The 20956-nt window shown below is 25.1% G+C and overlaps 1 protein-coding gene across 1 annotated transcript; it reads left to right on the forward strand.

Moving 5' to 3' along the window:
• The first annotated feature begins 15136 nt into the window (after window positions 1–15136).
• LOC101493260 (polygalacturonase At1g48100) lies at window positions 15137–19026 on the forward strand. Its single transcript, XM_004489199.4, has 6 exons — window positions 15137–15383; window positions 16257–16388; window positions 16858–17031; window positions 17377–17584; window positions 17661–17851; window positions 18253–19026. Exons 1-6 carry the CDS (start codon window positions 15204–15206, stop codon window positions 18637–18639), a joined length of 1272 nt encoding a protein of 423 aa, XP_004489256.1. The 5' UTR covers window positions 15137–15203; the 3' UTR covers window positions 18640–19026.
• Window positions 19027–20956: the final 1930 nt, after the last annotated feature.

A 20956-nucleotide genomic window follows, 5' to 3' on the forward strand; every position in this document is an offset into this window, starting at 1 on the left:
GGCGAGTATGATATCATACTCGCTGAGAGTGGGTATGTAAGAAAAAGAATCTTTTATTTTTTAAATTTTTAATGGAATAAATATAAAATGACATAAAAGTTACTTTGAAAACTGTAGTTTGATATTGATGTGATGTAAAGAAATTAATGTTACCAACGTTGTGATGAGAGAAAAATGTGTTTTTTTATTGAAAAATATGAAATGACATAAATGTCTTTGAAGTATATGTTCTAACATTGACCAAGTTACATAGAAATAAGTTGGGGTAAGGTTTGTGTAGTAAATAATGTAAAATAGTGTTTGTAAAGAAAAGTTGTGGTAAGAGTGAGAATGTATCTTTTTAATTGATTGATTAACGCATTAGTGTTTTTAACTCGATTGATTAATTAATAGTTAATTTTAATTGTAGTTTATATGGTAAAGTAAGGGAGGTCAAATACTTTTAAGAAAAAGTCTATGGTACAAATTTGGAAACTTTAACATAACTATCTTACTAACATTTACCTAAATAATTCAATAAAATCTTGTAATTAATATATACATATATTAAATTCATATAATTATAATAAAATATTAAAGTGAAATATGATATGATAAAAAATAAAATGAAAATTAATTATATATATATATATATATATATATATATATATATATAAAAAAAAAAATAGAGAACTCTCACTCTACACATATATGGCATAAATGTCTTTGAAGTATATGTTCTAACATTGACCAAGTTACATAGAAATAAGTTGGGGTAAGGTTTGTGTAGTAAATAATGTAAAATAGTGTTTGTAAAGAAAAGTTGTGGTAAGAGTGAGAATGTATCTTTTTAATTGATTGATTAACGCATTAGTGTTTTTAACTCGATTGATTAATTAATAGTTAATTTTAATTGTAGTTTATATGGTAAAGTAAGGGAGGTCAAATACTTTTAAGAAAAAGTCTATGGTACAAATTTGGAAACTTTAACATAACTATCTTACTAACATTTACCTAAATAATTCAATAAAATCTTGTAATTAATATATACATATATTAAATTCATATAATTATAATAAAATATTAAAGTGAAATATGATATGATAAAAAATAAAATGAAAATTAATTATATATATATATATATATATATATATATATATATAAACAAAATTCAAGGTAGACCACTTTCACTGCAATCATAAGTGGTCCATTGGTCCATTGTGAATTCATCTTTAAAAATTATTAAAATTTTAATTATAATTGACGATGATTTTTAAAATTATATTTTATTAATTTTTTTATAATTTATCATTTTTTTATTTACATATAAAATGTTGACTTGATTGAAATAGATTTAAAGAATTAAATTTTAAAAAATATAATTATTTTTCTTCAATATTATTAAATTAAATTCAATAAAATTATTTTCTCTCCCGTTAGTTTCCCTTATTTTCATTTGAGATTTATTGTAACATTCATACAAGTGTATCTCAAATTTTTAGTCAAAGTATATGTAATTTTTAATTAAGAAAACTTGTATGTCACCTACAAATAATATTTTTAATTAATGTGTTTTAATAATATAATTGAATTTTATAAGAATATTTAATTATATTTGTAAACTTATAATGTTATAATATTATGTTTTTTTAAAATATCAATATGTAGTAATATAGTGAAATATAATTGAAGTCTTGTAAAATTTATTTACACTCACAAAAAAAATTATAATTATTAAAAAATTGAAAATTATCTAATAAATGACAATATATTATTAAATTTTTGTATAATATTTGAAATTTATATTATACATCATTCCGTCACAAAAATGAATAAAAATTGATATGTATTCAACATAATTTTTAGTCCAATTAAATTTTAATTTTTACTCATCTTTATCAAGAATAAATAGACTAATGAGAGAGAAAGGTCTAATTAGTGAGTATGACATCATGCTCAACTACTAATTCTCATTGTTAGTGGGTTAGCGAGAGAAATAATTTTGTTAATCTTACATTGACACGAGTAAGTAGATATAATTAAATTGTAACAAATTTTACTTGTAATAATTACCAAATTTGAGAATCGATTCCCTTAGTTATAGGTGAAATTTTGAGTTAAAGTGAAAATTTTGTATGTTACTTAAAATAAGTTTAATAAGTATATTTGAAAATAGAAAAATATAAATATTTAATTATATTTTACAATTTTATCACGTCACAATACTATTTTTTACATTTTTTGAAATCGAAAAAACAAGTACTATCAGAATAGTGAAATGGGATCAAATATGTAATTACATTTGGTAATTATATATAAGGAGATGAAATTCACTAGACTAATAATTACATTACAAAATGTTAATCGTTGCATATATTTAAACATGTTTCATAATATTACATGCAATTGCACTATCCTTAACAGCCACTAAGTAAGAAGTAAGAACATAAGGAACTAGTATAATTTTTACAACACGTATCATCACTCGATTATCACATTAACACAAAAAGACACGCATAACATAAGAAAGGTAGACATTGTCATATATTCATATAATTAAATTTCAAAATTTTGAACCACACACCTGCATCTATGAGTTTTTTGAACATAGGATGGTCACATTCATTTCAAAGTATTCGACAATTTTTTAAAAATACTACTATTTTTAGTTTTTTCATAAATAATATTTGAGTTATAATTTGGTCAATAAACATTTATGAAAAAAATTATAAAAATAACTATTATAATTATAAAATAAACTAAAAATTTCAATATAAATTTCAACCAAGTGAATTGTGAATTTTATTTAGAGATATAAAAATCAAATCAAATGATTCTATGATCCCAAAATTTAACTAAAATTAATTAAATTTGCTTATATTTTTTTATGGGTTTGAGTCTAAGTTAAACTAAACCAATAAATCTGACGTTTAGATTTGATATATAATTTCACGTAATTTTAAAATAGATCACATAATGCTCAAATTAAACCATTATATTTTCGTCAACATTATGTCAATATTGGTATCTTAAATAATATGTTGTATTTAAATATATATATATATATATATATATATATATATATATATATATATATATATTGTTTTTGTTTTTGTACTAAAGAAAATTGTATTAATAATATAAAAATTTAGATTTAATTTGTATGCATCGATGATCTAAAGATGTTTTACATTGTCAATTAATCATATATGTCATATTTAATAAAATAGTTTGAATGTTATCATAATTACTTTTAAAGTCACACTGATGAATATTTGCGACAATGTAAAACTTTTTACACTGACAAAATATTTGAAAACAAATAGATTTTAAAAAAGTAATTTTTAATTATTAAAAATGTTAATCAAAATTTGACATACTACATCTATCTAATAAGCGTTATGAATTTGATCATCAATATATTTTTTATAAATTTACAACTTAAAATTCTTATATATAATACAATGTTATACTTTTTTTTATTTATCACTTAAAACTTTAGAAATATGACTACCCTAATGTTTAAATTCAAACTCCATTATACACACATAGAAAACATATTTATGTGCTTCATACCAAAATAACACTAGGTATATTATAAGTGCAGGTTTACCCATCGGTAGTGTATACCCATGATTCTTCGTGTATATAAATATATTGAACGAGTGAATAAGTAAATTTATTTTTGAAATTGTAATCGTCTATCAAATTAATATTTGAGTTTCGTAAACTAGCAAATATACATCTAAAAGTGTAAAATATCAATAAAAATAGTCATTATGCACATTTTTGTTATTATATATTTTGATATAGTGGTGTAGTTGAATACATGATTTATCTACGTTGATTTCACATTAATGTCATATTCTCTATGATAAATTATCGATTAAATTTTATCATCTCAAAGATAAATCTGTGAGTAATTGTAATTGTGCATGAACCAATTACAGACAAATCAATCCATAAAAGTTTTAAATCTCATACGAAAACTAGTTATTAAAGGTTATCACTAAAGGTTTGTGTTGATATATGAAAAATTTCTTTCAGTGTGAGTGAAAATTTAACAGGGTAAACTCACAATCATATACTTAGATGAGTGAATCAATATCTACTATCTCACATATGTAATACAATTCATTTCACTCTCCTATAAATAAAGAGACTTGGAAACACGTGAAATATCTTCAATCTTGTGTGGTCGTGTGGATAACCGAGAAATTCTCATTCTCAACCATATTATAGAGAGAGAAGGGATGTTGATATAATTTTTGTAAAAGCAAAATGAATTGATATTAATAAAGTTTAAATATGTATAAATATCTATAAAATTTTATCATTTTTAATTTTAGAGTTATCCAACAAATAATTTTAGTATGCGATGAAATAAAACGTATTTACATGTCTTTCAACATTAAAATTTCTTACTGATTTTTTGCAAGCATTTTTAGTACATTATAGAAAATTTATTCACAAAAATTTTAAAAAAAATTAACTTTTGATAAATTAAATATAATACTTTTAAATATAAAAAACTCAAGTTAAATGAAACAAAAATATGAAACCAACAATCACAGTTTGAACTCATTTTTTGTAGAGAATAATGTTGTAAATATGTCTATAAAAAATCATTTAAAATTATATGTGGACATTCCAACACAAATTAAAACTATATACATAATAATTTTATAAGAATTAAAAATTGTATTTTTACTTTATAAAAACTAAAATTAAAATAATAAAATTTTATAGATAGTAGAAATATATTTAACCATGTTAATAATTCACTCACTCAAGCACAATGTGTGCGAGAGGTGTGACCAAAATAAAAGTTTAAAATTATCCAAATTTGGATTGTTACAATGTCAATATCATTGTCATTACATAAATTGAATTGTAAAACAATTCCCTGCATAATTTAAAACACAACACCACCCACAAAATTGCTAAAATATGAGTTACTCTAATTGTGTGTTGTGCGAGTGTACATGTTATGATTATTTGTGAAATCATATATTTAATTTGTGAGTGTTATGATTATTTGTAAATAGAAAGTTTTGATAGAACGTACATAATAAACATAACGCACACGAAAATGGTCTTAGATTTAATTGATGGTCTCAATTTTGAATCAAACTCCGAAAATGCAATAAAATTAAAACTTTTTAGGTAACTTTTGTGTGTTATATAATCATCCAATTGATTGAATTAAATAATTAGATTATTATAGAATTACATCATTTTTCATAAAAAATAAGAGGATATAGTTTTTTTTCTTCTCTATACAAACAATATAATATCGTATATATTATTCTTTGGAGGTTGTGATAGTGGACATTAGTAGAAAAAGTTTGTGAAATGAATAAAGAATTTAATGTAGATATTGTGTCTCTGTAAATATAGTTTAGATGATAAAAAATTATAAAAATATTTGATAGGTTAGAATGTTCGTTTAAAACAAAAATATTTAAAACAAAACAATTTTTTTTAAAAATCAAACATGTGATATTTCTATTTTCTACGTGTCTAATGTTGAATTTCACGCAAAACTATTTAAAATAAAACAAAAATCTTTATTTTTTTTATAAATAGAATATTGCTGGTAGCGAACAACGTGTAGACTAAAAATCATTTATACTAATACGTCTTTTTAGATTAGATTAATATGCCATTCAATTCCATATATATAGAAAATGATATGACTTTCTACCAACAAAAGAAAGGGATAGGATTATAGGTATTGTTAACTTTTTAATTTACTTTTTTTATGAGTATAGATACGCTAAATATTGCTAATGCAATACTTACCTGTTGAATGAATTATAAATTAATAGAACTTCATTATTCTAAGGTTAAAATAAATAAATATTGTTAATGTATGTTGGGTCTACGGGTGCCATTGATTTGGCTGGAGCCATTATGTGAAGATTTTCAAGATCAATATATGCATTTTGACTTGCATTAATTTAGCCTTTTGCATTTCATTGTTTCACGTGGAAAATCTATTAGATACATAAGATGAGTTTTCTCCTTCCAAATGATTTTTCTCTGTATGTAAAAATCAAAAAATTTAAATAAATAGTCTGAGTGTTTCTCAAATTTAATTGAGTCGCCATCAAAATTTAGAAATAAGGAAAACTTGGGAAATCTTAAAAAAAAAAAAATATATTAAAAATCAAATTTTAAGTTCGGGAGTCGATTATGTGTAAGAAATATATTAGAGCATCTCCAACGGTAGCTAAAATGAGTTCGTCCGTCAGGGGTAATTACGTACCCTTCAGTTTTTAGTGAGTTCACTGTTGGAGATGTGTCAAGTTGTCATCACCGTTCTCTCACGAAGGAACGGTACTTTGATACGATTATTTTTTTTATTATTATTAATTTATGAATAATAATAAATAAATGATTTATTAGTGGTGGACCATATCTAAAGAACATGTGAGTTGACCATTGGAGTAAAAAATGAATGAGTTATTTCAAGATGATGTGACACGGTGGATCCCACTTAATGAACCTATATTGAGTTCACCGTTGGAAATACTCTTAGCACCCTACAAGTTAAATATTCGATTACGTAAAACTAATTGTGCAATTTTTTTTAAAAAAAATGCCAATATAACCTTTTTATGAAAATAAACTAGAGATAAAAGTCTATTTAAAATATTAAAAAAAAAAATTATGCTTAGCAAGAGTACGATCTTGCTTTTACGTATCTCTTGGTGCGATAGAGAAATCAAATATGTTGAAACAAACTCTCAAATTAAAGTTTTGATGAAAATAAACAAAGGTTAATTAAGAATGTTAATTATGATTATAAAAAGTTATGTTAATTTAACTTGTTCTTTTGGGTGAATTAATTCAAATATAGGAATTAAGCAAAGCAAAGAAAACAGTTAAAAAACTGAAAAGACAAAGAAGCAAGAACATTTTGGACAAAATGGAGAATGATCTCCAGATTCAAGAATGACCGTCACAGCATTTTGACCAATCAATCTCCATTATTTCAACGAAGCTTTTGCCTCTGAATTTTACACTAAATTCATTAGTACATGGCAAGGAACAATTAAGTCAAAAATCAGTCAAAAAAGGTTTTCAAATCACTAAGATAAAAGATCTCGAATCAAGCTAGTTGAAACAGTTTTGAACACTTTCAACCAAACTGTCAAGAATGTTCAATCAATCTTGATTTGTACAAAAGACATCAGGAAGACATCCAGAATAATAAAATAAATCTCCAGATTGATCAATCAATCTCCAGAAAAATCAAACTGCAAAAATAAATCTCCATTATTGTAAAACCTCAAACTATAAGAGTTTAATTATAGTTTGAATAGATTGTAACGAATCTTATCAAGATCGATATGTGATTAATTTACTTTCTGGGTTGAAATTAATAGAGCTTGTAAACGATCAAGGTTGATCTAAGCTAGGTGCAGTAAAACCAAGAAGGTTCTTTGTTTTGAACACTTAGTGAAAAATCTCACAGTTGTGAGGACTAGACGTAGCCCGAGTTGGGTGAACGAGGATATATTCTTCTGTGGTATTCCTTCTCTTATCTCTTTATTTATAAAAGCATAATTGATTAATTGAGATAAAACATAAACTAAATTTCTATTTTTAAGCTAACCAATAACGTTCTTCGTTTTCTGTTTTGTTAACCAAGATCAATCTTGAGTTAAATCTTAAGGTTTTTTCAGGAATTTTTAAATAGGTACATTTACAATTCAAACCCTCCTTACTTGTAAATCAACATTGCTACTTCAAAATCTACGTATGTCTTGGGTAGAAAAACGTGAATGTGTTGATTGTTTTTTTTTTAAAGAAAATTTATTTTGTTGTTGAAAATAAAAAAGTTTGGACGAAAGAAAATGAGTTTGATTGATTTGAATAATTATTTAAAAATACGAGTTTTAAGATTATCAAGTTGCACATGTGTCTTAAAAAAAACTAAATAACTAAAAATATGTCAAATATAGTTAACCCGTTTAAAAACAATTTTATTATTTTGGTCGTAAAAATGAACTTTAAAATCATCAAGTCGTACAACCATTTTAAAATATTTTTTTTGTATAATCATTTAAAAAATAAAATAAAAACGAGTTTTATAATTGTCAAGTTACCACAATTTATGTAACATATTTTGAAGCAATATTTTATTGGTTTTATTTTTTATTGAAAAAAATTAAATAAATAATGATTTAATAAAGGAAAAGTTGAAAGCGTCATTTCAGAACGCAACACTCGTCTTTCATAACTGTAATATACACATTGTTTCAAAACAGACAAACATTATTTCAAAACATAAAGTAAGCATCCTTTCACAACTCAAGTTTCAATAAATCTTAAACAAGCAAACATCATTTCAAAAACTAAAGTTTCAATAAATCAACCTAACCAAATCTCATTTTTAATTTAAATGTAAGTTTCATATCATTCATCCTTTCATTTTAGATGTGAAATAAGAAATCAACAAATAAAAACTTTCATTTTAAATGTAAAATGAGGAGAAATAAACCAAAAGAATGTGTTGTAGTAAAGGGACAAATAATAAAACAATAAACATAAGAGTGACACATATATGTGATATACAACAAAGAAGAAGAAGACACCGATGCACGGTGGTTGGTGACTGTTATTGGTGGAAGTTAAAATGACATGATGCCCTCTTTTTATTGTTTTCTATTTTTTTTAAATATATGATTTTGAGAATGGAGTTGGATTGTTGAAATTAATGTTTTTTTTTTTCTCTTTCTGATTTTTTAATACTTCATCTCTTTTTATTTATTAATTTCAGAAACAAAGAAGAAATTTTTTTTATTTTCTATATTCTGATTTTTTTTCTTCTGAAAAATAAAACTCTTCTCCTCCTCTTTGAAACTTATTTTTGTCTCAATTTATAAACTACAAAGATAATTCTTTGTGTCTATGAGATAAATTGATGTCCCATTTTATATTGTTTTTGTAGAAATTATGCAACTCTGTAGTAGACATGGAAAGGGAAAATAGTGATTGACCTTTTTGTTTGTCTGCATTTTGAATAAAAATATATCATTATTAGTGAAAGAGTAAAAAATAAGCAACATAAAAAGAAAGAAAAATGAGGCTTTGCCTATGCAGAAAAATAAGAAGAATAATATATTTATTTTATTTTATTTTATTTTATATTGTTTTTGGTATAACGCACTTATGTAAATATGACCTCAAAATTGAACTGATTTTTAAAATTTTGTAATAATACTTATAAATATTTATTAAACATATTATTACTTATTTTTTGAATTATTTTTAATTAGACGAACAAAATTGAAATACTACACAATCTAACTATATCTATAAATCCAATTGGTTAATTACAAGTTATAAATTTACCAACTAAATAACAAATTAATACAAATTATATGCCTCTATCTTTTTAATGATAAAACGAGGAAGAAGCCCAAAAACAAAACAAACTAAAAACTCCTAGGGAAGTTGACATTTGGGGAACATACAAAAAAGAGGGAATGAAATCAAAACAATAATGAAACAGACATGAAATAATATTTAAACAACATCAACTACTTGGTTACTTTATCTAAATACATTTATGTCTCTTTTAATTTAATTTTACTCTTGAAATGTATACACTACTACTAACAGTAATATATTTTGGGATTTTGCAAAGGCAAGCAAGCATATCAAAATAAATATAAATAAAAAATATACATACTTATGGATCTTGGTTATTATTTAATTTATAAAGTTACGGTCATCAACATTTCAAGTCGGAGATTAAGAACCAAGCTATCAATTAATAAATTTTGTATATTATTTATGTATCTCATATTCAAACAATAATATTATAAACACAACCTAAATATAACTTAGAAGTCAAGTAATAATAATCACAAGCCTCAAAATAAGTAAGTGACAAATTTCAAGCTCACATGTTCCACAGGAGACTTACTAAGATTCGGAATCAATGATATCTCTGTTTTTTTTCTTTTAATTCATTTTAATTGTTTAGTTCTTCAAAATAAAAAACATTAAGTAATTCAAAATTTAATAAAAAAAAGTAAAGTCTTATAAAAAAAATTTAAATTATAATTTAAAATTTAAATTTTCTAAATAATTTATTTTAGTTAAATTTTATTAATTAATTACTTAAATTCAGTTATTTTATCGCAAGCAATATGATTTTATTATGTAAGATAAAATAAGGTAAAAATTCTCTATATTTGAGTCTCCTACCTTTGATAACTTTGTATCTATCTCTCTCTTTATACAATTTCCTTTGATAACTTTGTATCTATCTCTCTCTTTATACAATTTTACGTATAAAAAGTTAATGACTTTTGCGTTGGTGGTATAATGTATGAAGCCCTAAAATGTAATTTAGCTACTATCCACTAGAAGGACAAGACAACACATAAAGACGTAATTGAACAAGTTGCATTCAAATTTCAAATATATTATTATCAAATGTCGCCAACAAAAGATTGTACTTATTTTACTCAATTTAAAAAATAAAATAAATATGGTAAACTGTGAAAGTGACTATAGTTAGTTAAATTTTATTTCCATGGAAGTCTAAGATTTTCACCATGTTTAACATAGAAATAAAAGTGGAGAAAACATTGGCAATTACAAACTAATGTAAATCAACAACATCCATAAATAATTTTTTGAAAATTATATACGATCATGATAATGTTCTATTTACTATCTCACTTTTATAAGAACAATTGTGACTTGTTGTAACAAAAACATCCGAAATGTTTTATTGATTAAATCACATAAGATTCAAATGAGTAATCCGAAATATTTATAATTGGTTGTGATTAATTAGACTTTAATCACTTACACACTTTTATTTTACTTTGCTTGTAAATTTGTAAAAAAGTTTAATTTTGATACATGACAATTGTAAAAAGTTTTACATTTGTTAACAAATTAATCACAACCAATTATAAATATGTATTATTTTACAAGTTTTTATGATTGAATTCAAATATTTTTGGTGATATAAAAATTATATATAATTGATTGACAATATAAATAATATTTATACTAACTTATCTCAATTAAATTCTTAATAAAATACTCAAAATATAATGTGACTTCTGGATATTGAGCATTGATAAAATCTTCTTTGGAAGTCTAGAGCTTCAAAGCACATTATCGATGTTAAAAGATATATATAATTGAATATATGGTCACATTATTTTCATGAGAATTCGGTTTAACAAAGAATTTTCAATTCATAATCTTGACTTTGTGTCTAAAAATTTAATTCTTGTGATAGGTGTAGAACATTTGAGAATGTAATTTGTAACTAAAAAAACACTAATATTTCGAAATGTGGTTTACATTCAAAAGCAAACGATCTTAAAATTTTAATGTTGGTCAAAGAAAAATATTGCCATAAACTCACTTAAAATAATTTGATGTACTTTATTATAGCCGCAACACATGCAACAATATCATCATATCCTAATTCACATGGGGTACGTCACTTTCAATTCATAATATATAATAATTAGCTTCACTTAATTTGGCCAATGAGAAATTTCAACCATTACTGTATATTTCACGCAAAGCATAGTAGAACTAGAACATGGTTTTGTACCCAAAAAAAGAGGGAACTACAACATGGTTGTTATAAGTTTTTTATTACACATGTCTTCTTCAACAAAAGTTTTATATTTTTTTGTTTGTCAAAATCATAGCCGTTTTTGGTTGCCCGGGTTCGATGGCATCCTAGTAGCTACATATTTCCCCTATTATCTTTCTTTTGGATGTGCAATTGTTTTAAACTCATCACTTATTTGATTTAGTCTTATATTGATTATAATTAGCTAAATGTGATTGGATATAAGTGAGATACGGCTTATTTATCAATTAAGATTTTTAGTGAATATGTATTGTTAAATTTGATATGTTGTTATTCTTGCATATATTCGGTTCTCTCAAACAATTGGTATTACAACTCTAGTTTGACTTGGCGGTCACTAGAAATGGATTTTGGTGTTCGATCATGATATCAAAAATCTTTTAGATGTGTAGTTAGGAGTAAGAATGACAACATAATCTGTACCAACGGGTATCCACCTGAATTCATTTTGATTTGGGTGGAGAAAATCCGTTTTGATTGGATGCAAATGTAGAATTTTTACGAAATTAAAATTTGGGACGGAGACGAGTTTGATGGTGTTAATATTCACCTTGCATCCGCATCCGAATCCTGCTCCTTTAGTAATATTATTATAATTTTAAAATTTTATATACATGTATATATGTTAAATATATTTAATATTTTTTAAAATATTAAAAACTATAATCTCATCTCTATAATTTTTTTCTTTCTAATTTTATTATTGTATAATAATAATTATTTTATTATATTAACTATAATATATATAGTTTTTTAAAATTTTAATTATATATATATATATATATATGAATGAGTGAGGATGTGAGCGGGGAAATCCACACCATGTTGCAGATGAAAATGAGGCCTAAATTTCACACCCGTTAAAAAATGGGGGTAGATGCAGGTTTTTTTCCGATTAGTCAAGTGCGAGGGTGGATGATGTAAAATTCATCCCCGTCCCACCTTGTTGCCATGTCTAGTCAGGAGGTGTGTCATGTTGGTTGAAGTTTTTGTGGTTAAGTCCTCTGTTAAGAAAGCATGCAATAGCAGAATCGCGGTGCAACAGACATCGTTGTCGCGTCGCGTTTGACTGTGAAACTACCATCAACAGTTGTGACAAATGCAATTGCGATCAACGTCCTAAACACGCTGATGCGTCACGCCCGACCCGTATCCATGACCCGCAACTATGTTCTTTTATAAGTTTTCTTTTTATTTTTTTTAATTTCATTAAGGGTATTTGAGTATTTTTGCATCCAAATTTTTATTATTATATTATTTCTTTTTCTCCTCCTCCAATGAACGACCACAATCCTTCTTCTTTTCATTACTTCTTCTTATTCATCTGTATTTGTTCTTACTGACGTTTCTTCCTATGTCTTCCAATGTTCTGCGATTGTTTTTGTGCATGTTTTTGTTTCTCTGGGGTTAACTAACCAACAAGACTTACTAGGTACCAATAAAGACTCGCTGCAACTAAGGCTAATGGAGATGAGGAGGTGGAGAAAGAAGCGTTTGAGTCAAGTGATGAACAAGATAATATTAATGTGGTTGAAATTATAAGTGAAGATGAAGAGGATAATTTTGCATGATTTTAATTGTTTTTTTGTTTTAGTAGAACTTGATTACTTTTAAAACTTTTGATTACTATTAGATCTTGATATTACATTTTGGTTATGAAATATTAAGTACGATTACCTTTTATTTTTTGTGTATTTTTTTTTGTTTTTTGTATTTTTGTTGATTGTTTGTATTTTATGTTTACCTTAGATACTGTTTATTGGTCTTTACAATAGCGGTCATCCCGCTATCCGCGATTCCATTGTCCCATTTTTAAGTTTGAACGCTCTACGCCTCTATCCGTGACTGACAACATAGGTTAAGGGGTACTCGACACTCCAATATATTTATTAAGGTATCCTCACAGTTTAGTCTTTTGAATCGGCTATGAAAGTAATCTTCTATATACATGTCAACGAGCGGCAACAAAGACGAATAATACCTTTACTTTATCCTCATCCTTCAATATGTCTTATCTCTTTGCACTCGTTCCCTGCCATGAGAAGATTTTCTCATCTTCATCCATATAGATCCCCATTAATCTTCATGGAGATATATGAACATTAAAAATTATAAAAATTATATTATTGTTGGATTGATATTCATTTTACTTAGATTTTTAAGTGAATAATTGGAATAAAAATAATGTGTTATTTAAAAAAAAAGTCAAAGACAACCAAAATATATTGTATTTTCAACTAATTTGTTAGAAAGAGATATTCTCGTAACAACGATTTTAACGAAACTTAAAAAACGATCATATCTCCATTCTTAAATTTCCTTCACAAATATTTTCTCGTATGTCCTTATCTCTACTGGTGAAAATCTCCATCCACCAATCTCCTAATAAGTCAGTATCTATGGATATAAATTAACATCCCTAATCTCCTATATATATTAAAGAAGATTAACTAATATAATTCAATAAATATAAAATATGAGTTTAATTTTGATACTTTTTATGTAAATTTATTTATGCCGTCCACAAGTTATACATTATTTTAAGTAATTTTTATGTTATGATAAAATTAGAATATTTGATGTACTAGGTCAACGGTAAGACCTTTATAATCATAAATTATGGAAGTTAAATCTCTTCGAGACATTTGTAAAATACTCATTTGTTTTATTTTGATTAATAAAAAAAATCTGTTTTCTTCAAAAAAAAAATTATAAAATTAAAATATTCTTAATATTATTAACACTTATGATTTATATATAATATAAAAATATTGAAATGTTTAATAATACCAATTGAATCTTAATGATATATAATGTAAATTCTCTTTTCAAGACAAATGCTATCCAAGTCCACCCATGAATAAGGAAACAAAGCTCTCAAATATATTGTTTTTCATTCATAAGTCTCCAACTCCGAGACAAAACCTCAAGGAAATTAATTAACATTTTGTTGTTTTGAAAACAAAATTCTAGTAACAGAGCACCAAACAATATCATGAATCTATATTTATCAACTAAATTATTTGGATTAAATAACATAATTAGCACCCCCAAAAAAAAATTAAACTTGAAATTGACTAGTGCACGTTTTAAAGTAGCATGTGGCCAATCACAAAATGTTATAAGTAGTTAATATTTTGTTTGACTTTGTTAAATATACACAAAGTAAAATAACATCACAAGTTTATTTTCTACAATTAAATCAATCAGTCTCATTATATTTTATTTGATTTAATTATAAAATTTATTAATCGAATTATACCTCACTCAATCATATTATATTTTATCAACAAAATTTTAACTCTACTATTGTAACTAAAAAATATTACTAATATATAAAATGAACCACTCATATCAACAGGTGAGTCAAATCAAAATTAAAAATATATATATGATCAAAACATTAGAGAATTACATTAAATGCATGCACCATTACTGTGTGGTCATGTGTGCATAGTGGTTTAATTTCTTTCCTATAAATAGAGCTTCAATTTCCTTTTATATATGTCAAAATTCAAAATCTCTTAGCTTGAAATCCTTCTACCTTTCACTTTGTATATCTCTCTTTTTAGAAATGAAGACTATGAATATAAATACTATTACATTTATCATTGTCATTGTTTTATCTGTTTGGTATTCTAATTTTGAAAGATGTAGTGCCACAAGAGGTTGGAGGACACTCAAAGCTTCATCTTCTACTTTTAATGTATTAGATTTCGGAGCTAAAGGGGATGGACATACCGACGACACAAAGGTGATTTTATATTCGTTTATTGTCTATGTTTATTTCTATAAGTGTTCTTTAGTCTGAGTGTGAAAAGACTTAATCTAAAATAAACATGTATATCCGAATAAATATTTTAGTTAAATATTAATTATACTTTATGATGTGTTCATTCAATAATAAAAATTTAGTCTAATAAAAAATAATTCATTTTTATTTTGTATCTTAGACAAAATTCAATTATTCATTGTTATTTGTACTCCTCTTTCCTTTTTATAAGTACCATTTGAGAAAAAATATGTCTGTAGTAGAATTGTTTTTCTTCAAATTACTAGATACCTTAATTGTTTTCATCAAATAAACTATTGATTAATACCATTATAAGTATCTTACATATTCTGTTAAAAAATATCTTACAATATAATAAGCCAATTTTATATTAAAGTAGGCATTTTTTTATTAATACACTACTTATTTTTCTATATATATATATATATAAAACAATGTTTATAAAAAGAGACGGGGCACGTAAGTTGTATGGAAGAATTCATCTTGATGATGTAATTAACCATACACTAATTTGTCTTATTAACAAAAATCATACGTTAATTTGTTTTTTGTGTATGGTTATATCATCCAAATCAATTTCTATCACATTTTCATCATCAGAAGCCCCACACCATTTAATGTGTATCATTATTTTTATTATTATATATAACTATAGTTATTCTCCGTAATTTTTAATTCAACTAAAAAAAATGATGATATCGTTAAATTTAAATTTCAAATTCAAATATAAAACTTTACATTTGTATATTAATTATAGTGATATTTATTATTTGTTAAAGAAAAAAATTATAACAATTTAGTGAGTACTATTATTAATACTACATAAAATGACAGGCTTTTGAGGATGCATGGGCAGCTGCTTGTAAGATAGAGGCCTCGACAATGGTTGTTCCATCTGGTTCTGTTTTTCTACTCAAACCAATTTCATTCTCAGGCTCTAATTGTGAACTAAACATTGTTTTTCAGGTAAATTACTTTAATCTATTCATTTCTCCTACACTCTTTATTAAAAAATATTGTATAGTTTAGAAGCATATTGTTTGTTAAAAAAAATTAATAGAAGTATTAAATCATTTTTTTTTTAAAAAAAGCAAAATTATTCTTTATTAAAATAACATTAATAGTCATTTTACAACTACATATAAGAAAATTTAAATTTCGTATTTTGAGATTAAAAATCAAACTATTACTATTAAGTTAAGATGTTGAATTTTGAAATCAGTACAAAGATTTTTTATATTATTATTGTACAGTAATTATAATTTTTAGATAATTAAAATATTGATTTTTAATTACGACTACTTAAAATAGTTACACATGATTATTTGTGATTCTATAAAGAAAATTATTTGTGTTTGATTGAAGGAACAAATATTTTTACATTGAAATAATGTGAATATTTAACATATTGTATTTATAAAAATGAATATTGCAGCTAGATGGAAAAATAATTGCTCCTACAAGTGCTTCAGCTTGGGGGTCAGGTACCCTACAATGGCTTGAGTTTACTAAATTGAACAAGATTACAATCAAAGGTAAAGGTGTCATTGATGGTCAAGGCTCTGTTTGGTGGGATAATACTGGAAAACTGCCAAAAACAAAACCAACCGTAAGAACGATTCTCACACTTAATTTCATTTTTTCATTAAAAATATATGATTCTCTCTCGGACTTTTTATGGTTTGGTTCGTCAAAAAACCGAACAGAACTGTTACAATAATTTTTAATATTTTTTTTTTATATAATAATCTTAACTCACTCATATGTTCCAAATCACTAACACAGAGATTGACACATCGACATCAATAATTTATAAAACTAAAAATAATTAAATATAACTATATAGTTACAAATATCAAACACCTAAAAATATCAAACACCTAAGATATCTTTAATCTAAAGTATAAGCCATATAATTGATATGTAATTGAGATGTGATTTTTGGTATGTGCAGGCACTAAGGTTTTATGGAAGTAATGGTGTAACAGTGACAGGTGTAACCATTCAGAATAGTCAACAGACCCATCTAAAATTTGATACATGCACAAATGTTCAAGTCTTTGATATAACAATTTCATCACCTGGTGATAGTCCTAACACAGATGGAATTCACCTACAAAATTCCCAAGATGTTGTAATTTATAGTAGCACACTTGGTTGTGGTAAGAATTATTCTCAAAATTAAACTTTGTTAAGAGTTAAATGAAATGTAATAACAATAACATCATTTGGTTTTAGGTGATGATTGTGTTTCTGTTCAAACTGGATGTTCCAACATATTGGTGCACAATGTGAATTGTGGACCTGGTCATGGAATTAGTATTGGAAGTCTTGGAAAAATGAATACCAAAGCTTGTGTTTCAAATGTCACAGTTCGTGATACTACTCTTCATAACACTTTGACTGGTGTCAGAATCAAAACATGGCAGGTAAAATTCATTTCAAACTTTGCATAAAAATTATAGAATTAATTGCAATTTTGGTCTCATATTTTAACTGAATCACGAAAATAGTCATCCAATTTTATTTTTCCCCAGTTTTAGTCTCAAACAGAATTTCGGTTAAAAATTTGATGAACTGTCATTTTTTTTGCGTTTATTTAAACTACACTATGTTTCACGATATCGCAGTGCAACCTGAAATCTATGATCATAAATGGTGCAGTATGACTTTTAAAAACGACACTTTATCAAATTTTGGACCAAAATTTTGTTTGATGACTAAAATTGGGATACTATTTTCGTGATTCAGTTAAAATAAGGGGGACCAAAACTGCGATTAAGCCAGAATCATGCCATATAATCTTATTTATTTGTATTTAATTCCACAGGGAGGCTCTGGCTCAGTAAACAATATAATGTTCTCAAACATTCAAGTTTCTGATGTTGAAACTCCAATTACAATTGATCAATATTATTGTGATGGTGGAAAGTGTCATAATGAAACTTCAGCTGTGGCAATTTCAGGCATACATTATGTAAATGTAAAAGGAACATACATTAAAGATCCTATTTATTTTGCATGTAGTGATAGTTTACCTTGTGTTGGTATAACCCTTGATACCATAAAGCTTGAACCAAGCCAAAGTTCCAATGTTCCTTTTTGTTGGGAAGCATATGGTGAGTTGAAGACTCAAACAGAACCTCCTGTTGATTGTCTCCAAAAAGGAAGTTCATCAAGTGCTGGAATCATGTCTAGCAAACAAAGTTCTTGCTAAACTTAAATATCGTTGGTAATATTGTATATTCAGGTTGAATGCAGTCACATAATTCAGAACGTTGAATTGAAATCAAACGATTTATATTTTAATATAAATTTTAATTTTTTTAATAAAATTAAACTTAAAATTTGAACTATTTGATTTCAATTTAACGATCACTGATCACTGGTGTATTGATTGTGTGGATCTGTGTAATAAATAAGGAATCAAAATTCATAGTATATATTATATATTATTATATATAGAAAGTTGTTATCATGATTTTGAAATTAGTGTTTGAGGCATTACATATTATACATATATCGTGTAATTGATTTGTAAACTAGTTTTGTTTATAGGGAATTGTGTGGGCCAAAATGAAAAGTATGTATTAATTTATTCCTTTTACTTGACATTTTAATGTTTAATTATATAAGACAAGGTTTCTTTTATTTATTCCTTTTACTTGCCTATTTTTTCTTGAATAATTACGTTTTTTTTAAGAAGAAAGAGATTACATTGAGATTAATTCATAAAATAAATATGAAAGCTATTTATTCGTGGTAAAAAATAGACGAGAAGAAGAGTAGAAGAGGTAATACAATTAAAAAAATATTTCATTTATAATAATAGAAATACAATAAAAAAAATATAGTGCGAGAAGAGTAAAAGATAGATTCTCCATTATTATTATTTTACTCCTAGCTAGCTATTCTTTATTGTTTTCACAAATTTTTAAAGAAGACAACAAGTATAATTCCATAAAAAAAAAGACAGCTAGTATAATTCAAAGGAGAAGATGTACAAGCATCAATTAATGTATGTATATTTAAATGTAACATTTCGTCACATAAAAAGGAAATGGAACAATTTGTCATAGGGGAAGAATAATAGTAGAATATGTAGGCCATGTATTTTTTTAAAACATATCCATGGTAAGCCTACATGATTGACTTTACACAAAACAAATTGAAATTATAAACCTTGCTAGGCAATCTGTCACAATGAGGCAAACTTCCATTTGAAGTGAATAAATATATATTAAATTTGGTTATTTTCGTTGTTAAGTTATAATTTAAATAATAAATATTAATATTATTAAGTTGGATATCTTATTTCAAATTTGACTTTTACACTTTTAAGTTGTGTGTGACCTTATAGTAACAATTATTATTTTTTCTATGAAAAAAAAAAATAGGTGTTTGAAATTTTATGAAATCACTTATACTTTTCTTATTTAGATTTTCATATTGAATAAATAAAATAATATCAAAACATTTTTAATCTTTTGCTTAAACCTAGGCATATTCAAACAACTATAGAGATTAATTATTTAAAATACTGAGATTCATTTAAGAGATTAACATTTCTAAATATATTTTTCTCATTCAAATCAGTCAAATATATCAAACTCTTTAAGAGACTCAAATATCTATCACTTATAGTACACCATGTTGGTAAAGTCTCTTTGATCTAGGTATTCAACCAAACACAATTTTTCTCTTTCTGTTTTTGACATTCTTTAATCTCTTTAATTAATACTTTCTCTAATTAAACATTGAATACATACATGGTATTTATAATAATTTTTAAATCTTAACTATTTTGAATATTTTTTTATATTTATTTTGTTCCTTTTCAAATAACTTTTTATCAAATAATTTTACATTATACGGAGAGTTATATTATTCCTAACAACTTATTTATTATTATTTTGTTTGTCAAGGTTTGTTAATTTTATTTCCTTTTATTTGATTTGAATTACGAACCATGGGCTGGGACCTGGATATACTGTATGTTGATGCAATGCCCGTGATTTGAGTCTGAGCTCACGGCCCATAACACAAGGATTACTATTTGCACCGACAATATTTTAGTATACTCTTCCGTTTTTCTTAAGAATACTATTTCAATAAGTTTATTTAGAAAAAGATGAGAAAATTAAAGATAAAATAATTGTTTTTTGTCTATAAGACTAGTGCCCATGGTGGATCCAGGATCCTGGTTTAGGAGTGCAAAACATTAAACTTTAATTAATAATTATAATTAAATCTACAGAAGTAACATACTCAAAAATTACATTGTGCTAAAAAAATACATATATATTTTATAGTTGTTTTTAAAAAAAATTCATTTATAGATAAATGTGTAATAAAATTATTAGATTAGTTACAAACTTTCGAGTGTGTTGGATTTATAGTGGAAACAAAACTCAGATAGTCAAATTTCAAATAAAAAGAGTAGGAAGTGCGCTCTTTTATATTTTAAGGTGTGCATGTGTACACTTTGATTATTGTACATATCTGTCATTGAGTTAAAAAGAAAAAAAAATTAA

This window comes from Cicer arietinum, chromosome 2 (genome assembly GCF_000331145.2).
Source record: "Cicer arietinum cultivar CDC Frontier isolate Library 1 chromosome 2, Cicar.CDCFrontier_v2.0, whole genome shotgun sequence".
Lineage (NCBI taxonomy): Eukaryota > Viridiplantae > Streptophyta > Magnoliopsida > Fabales > Fabaceae > Cicer > Cicer arietinum.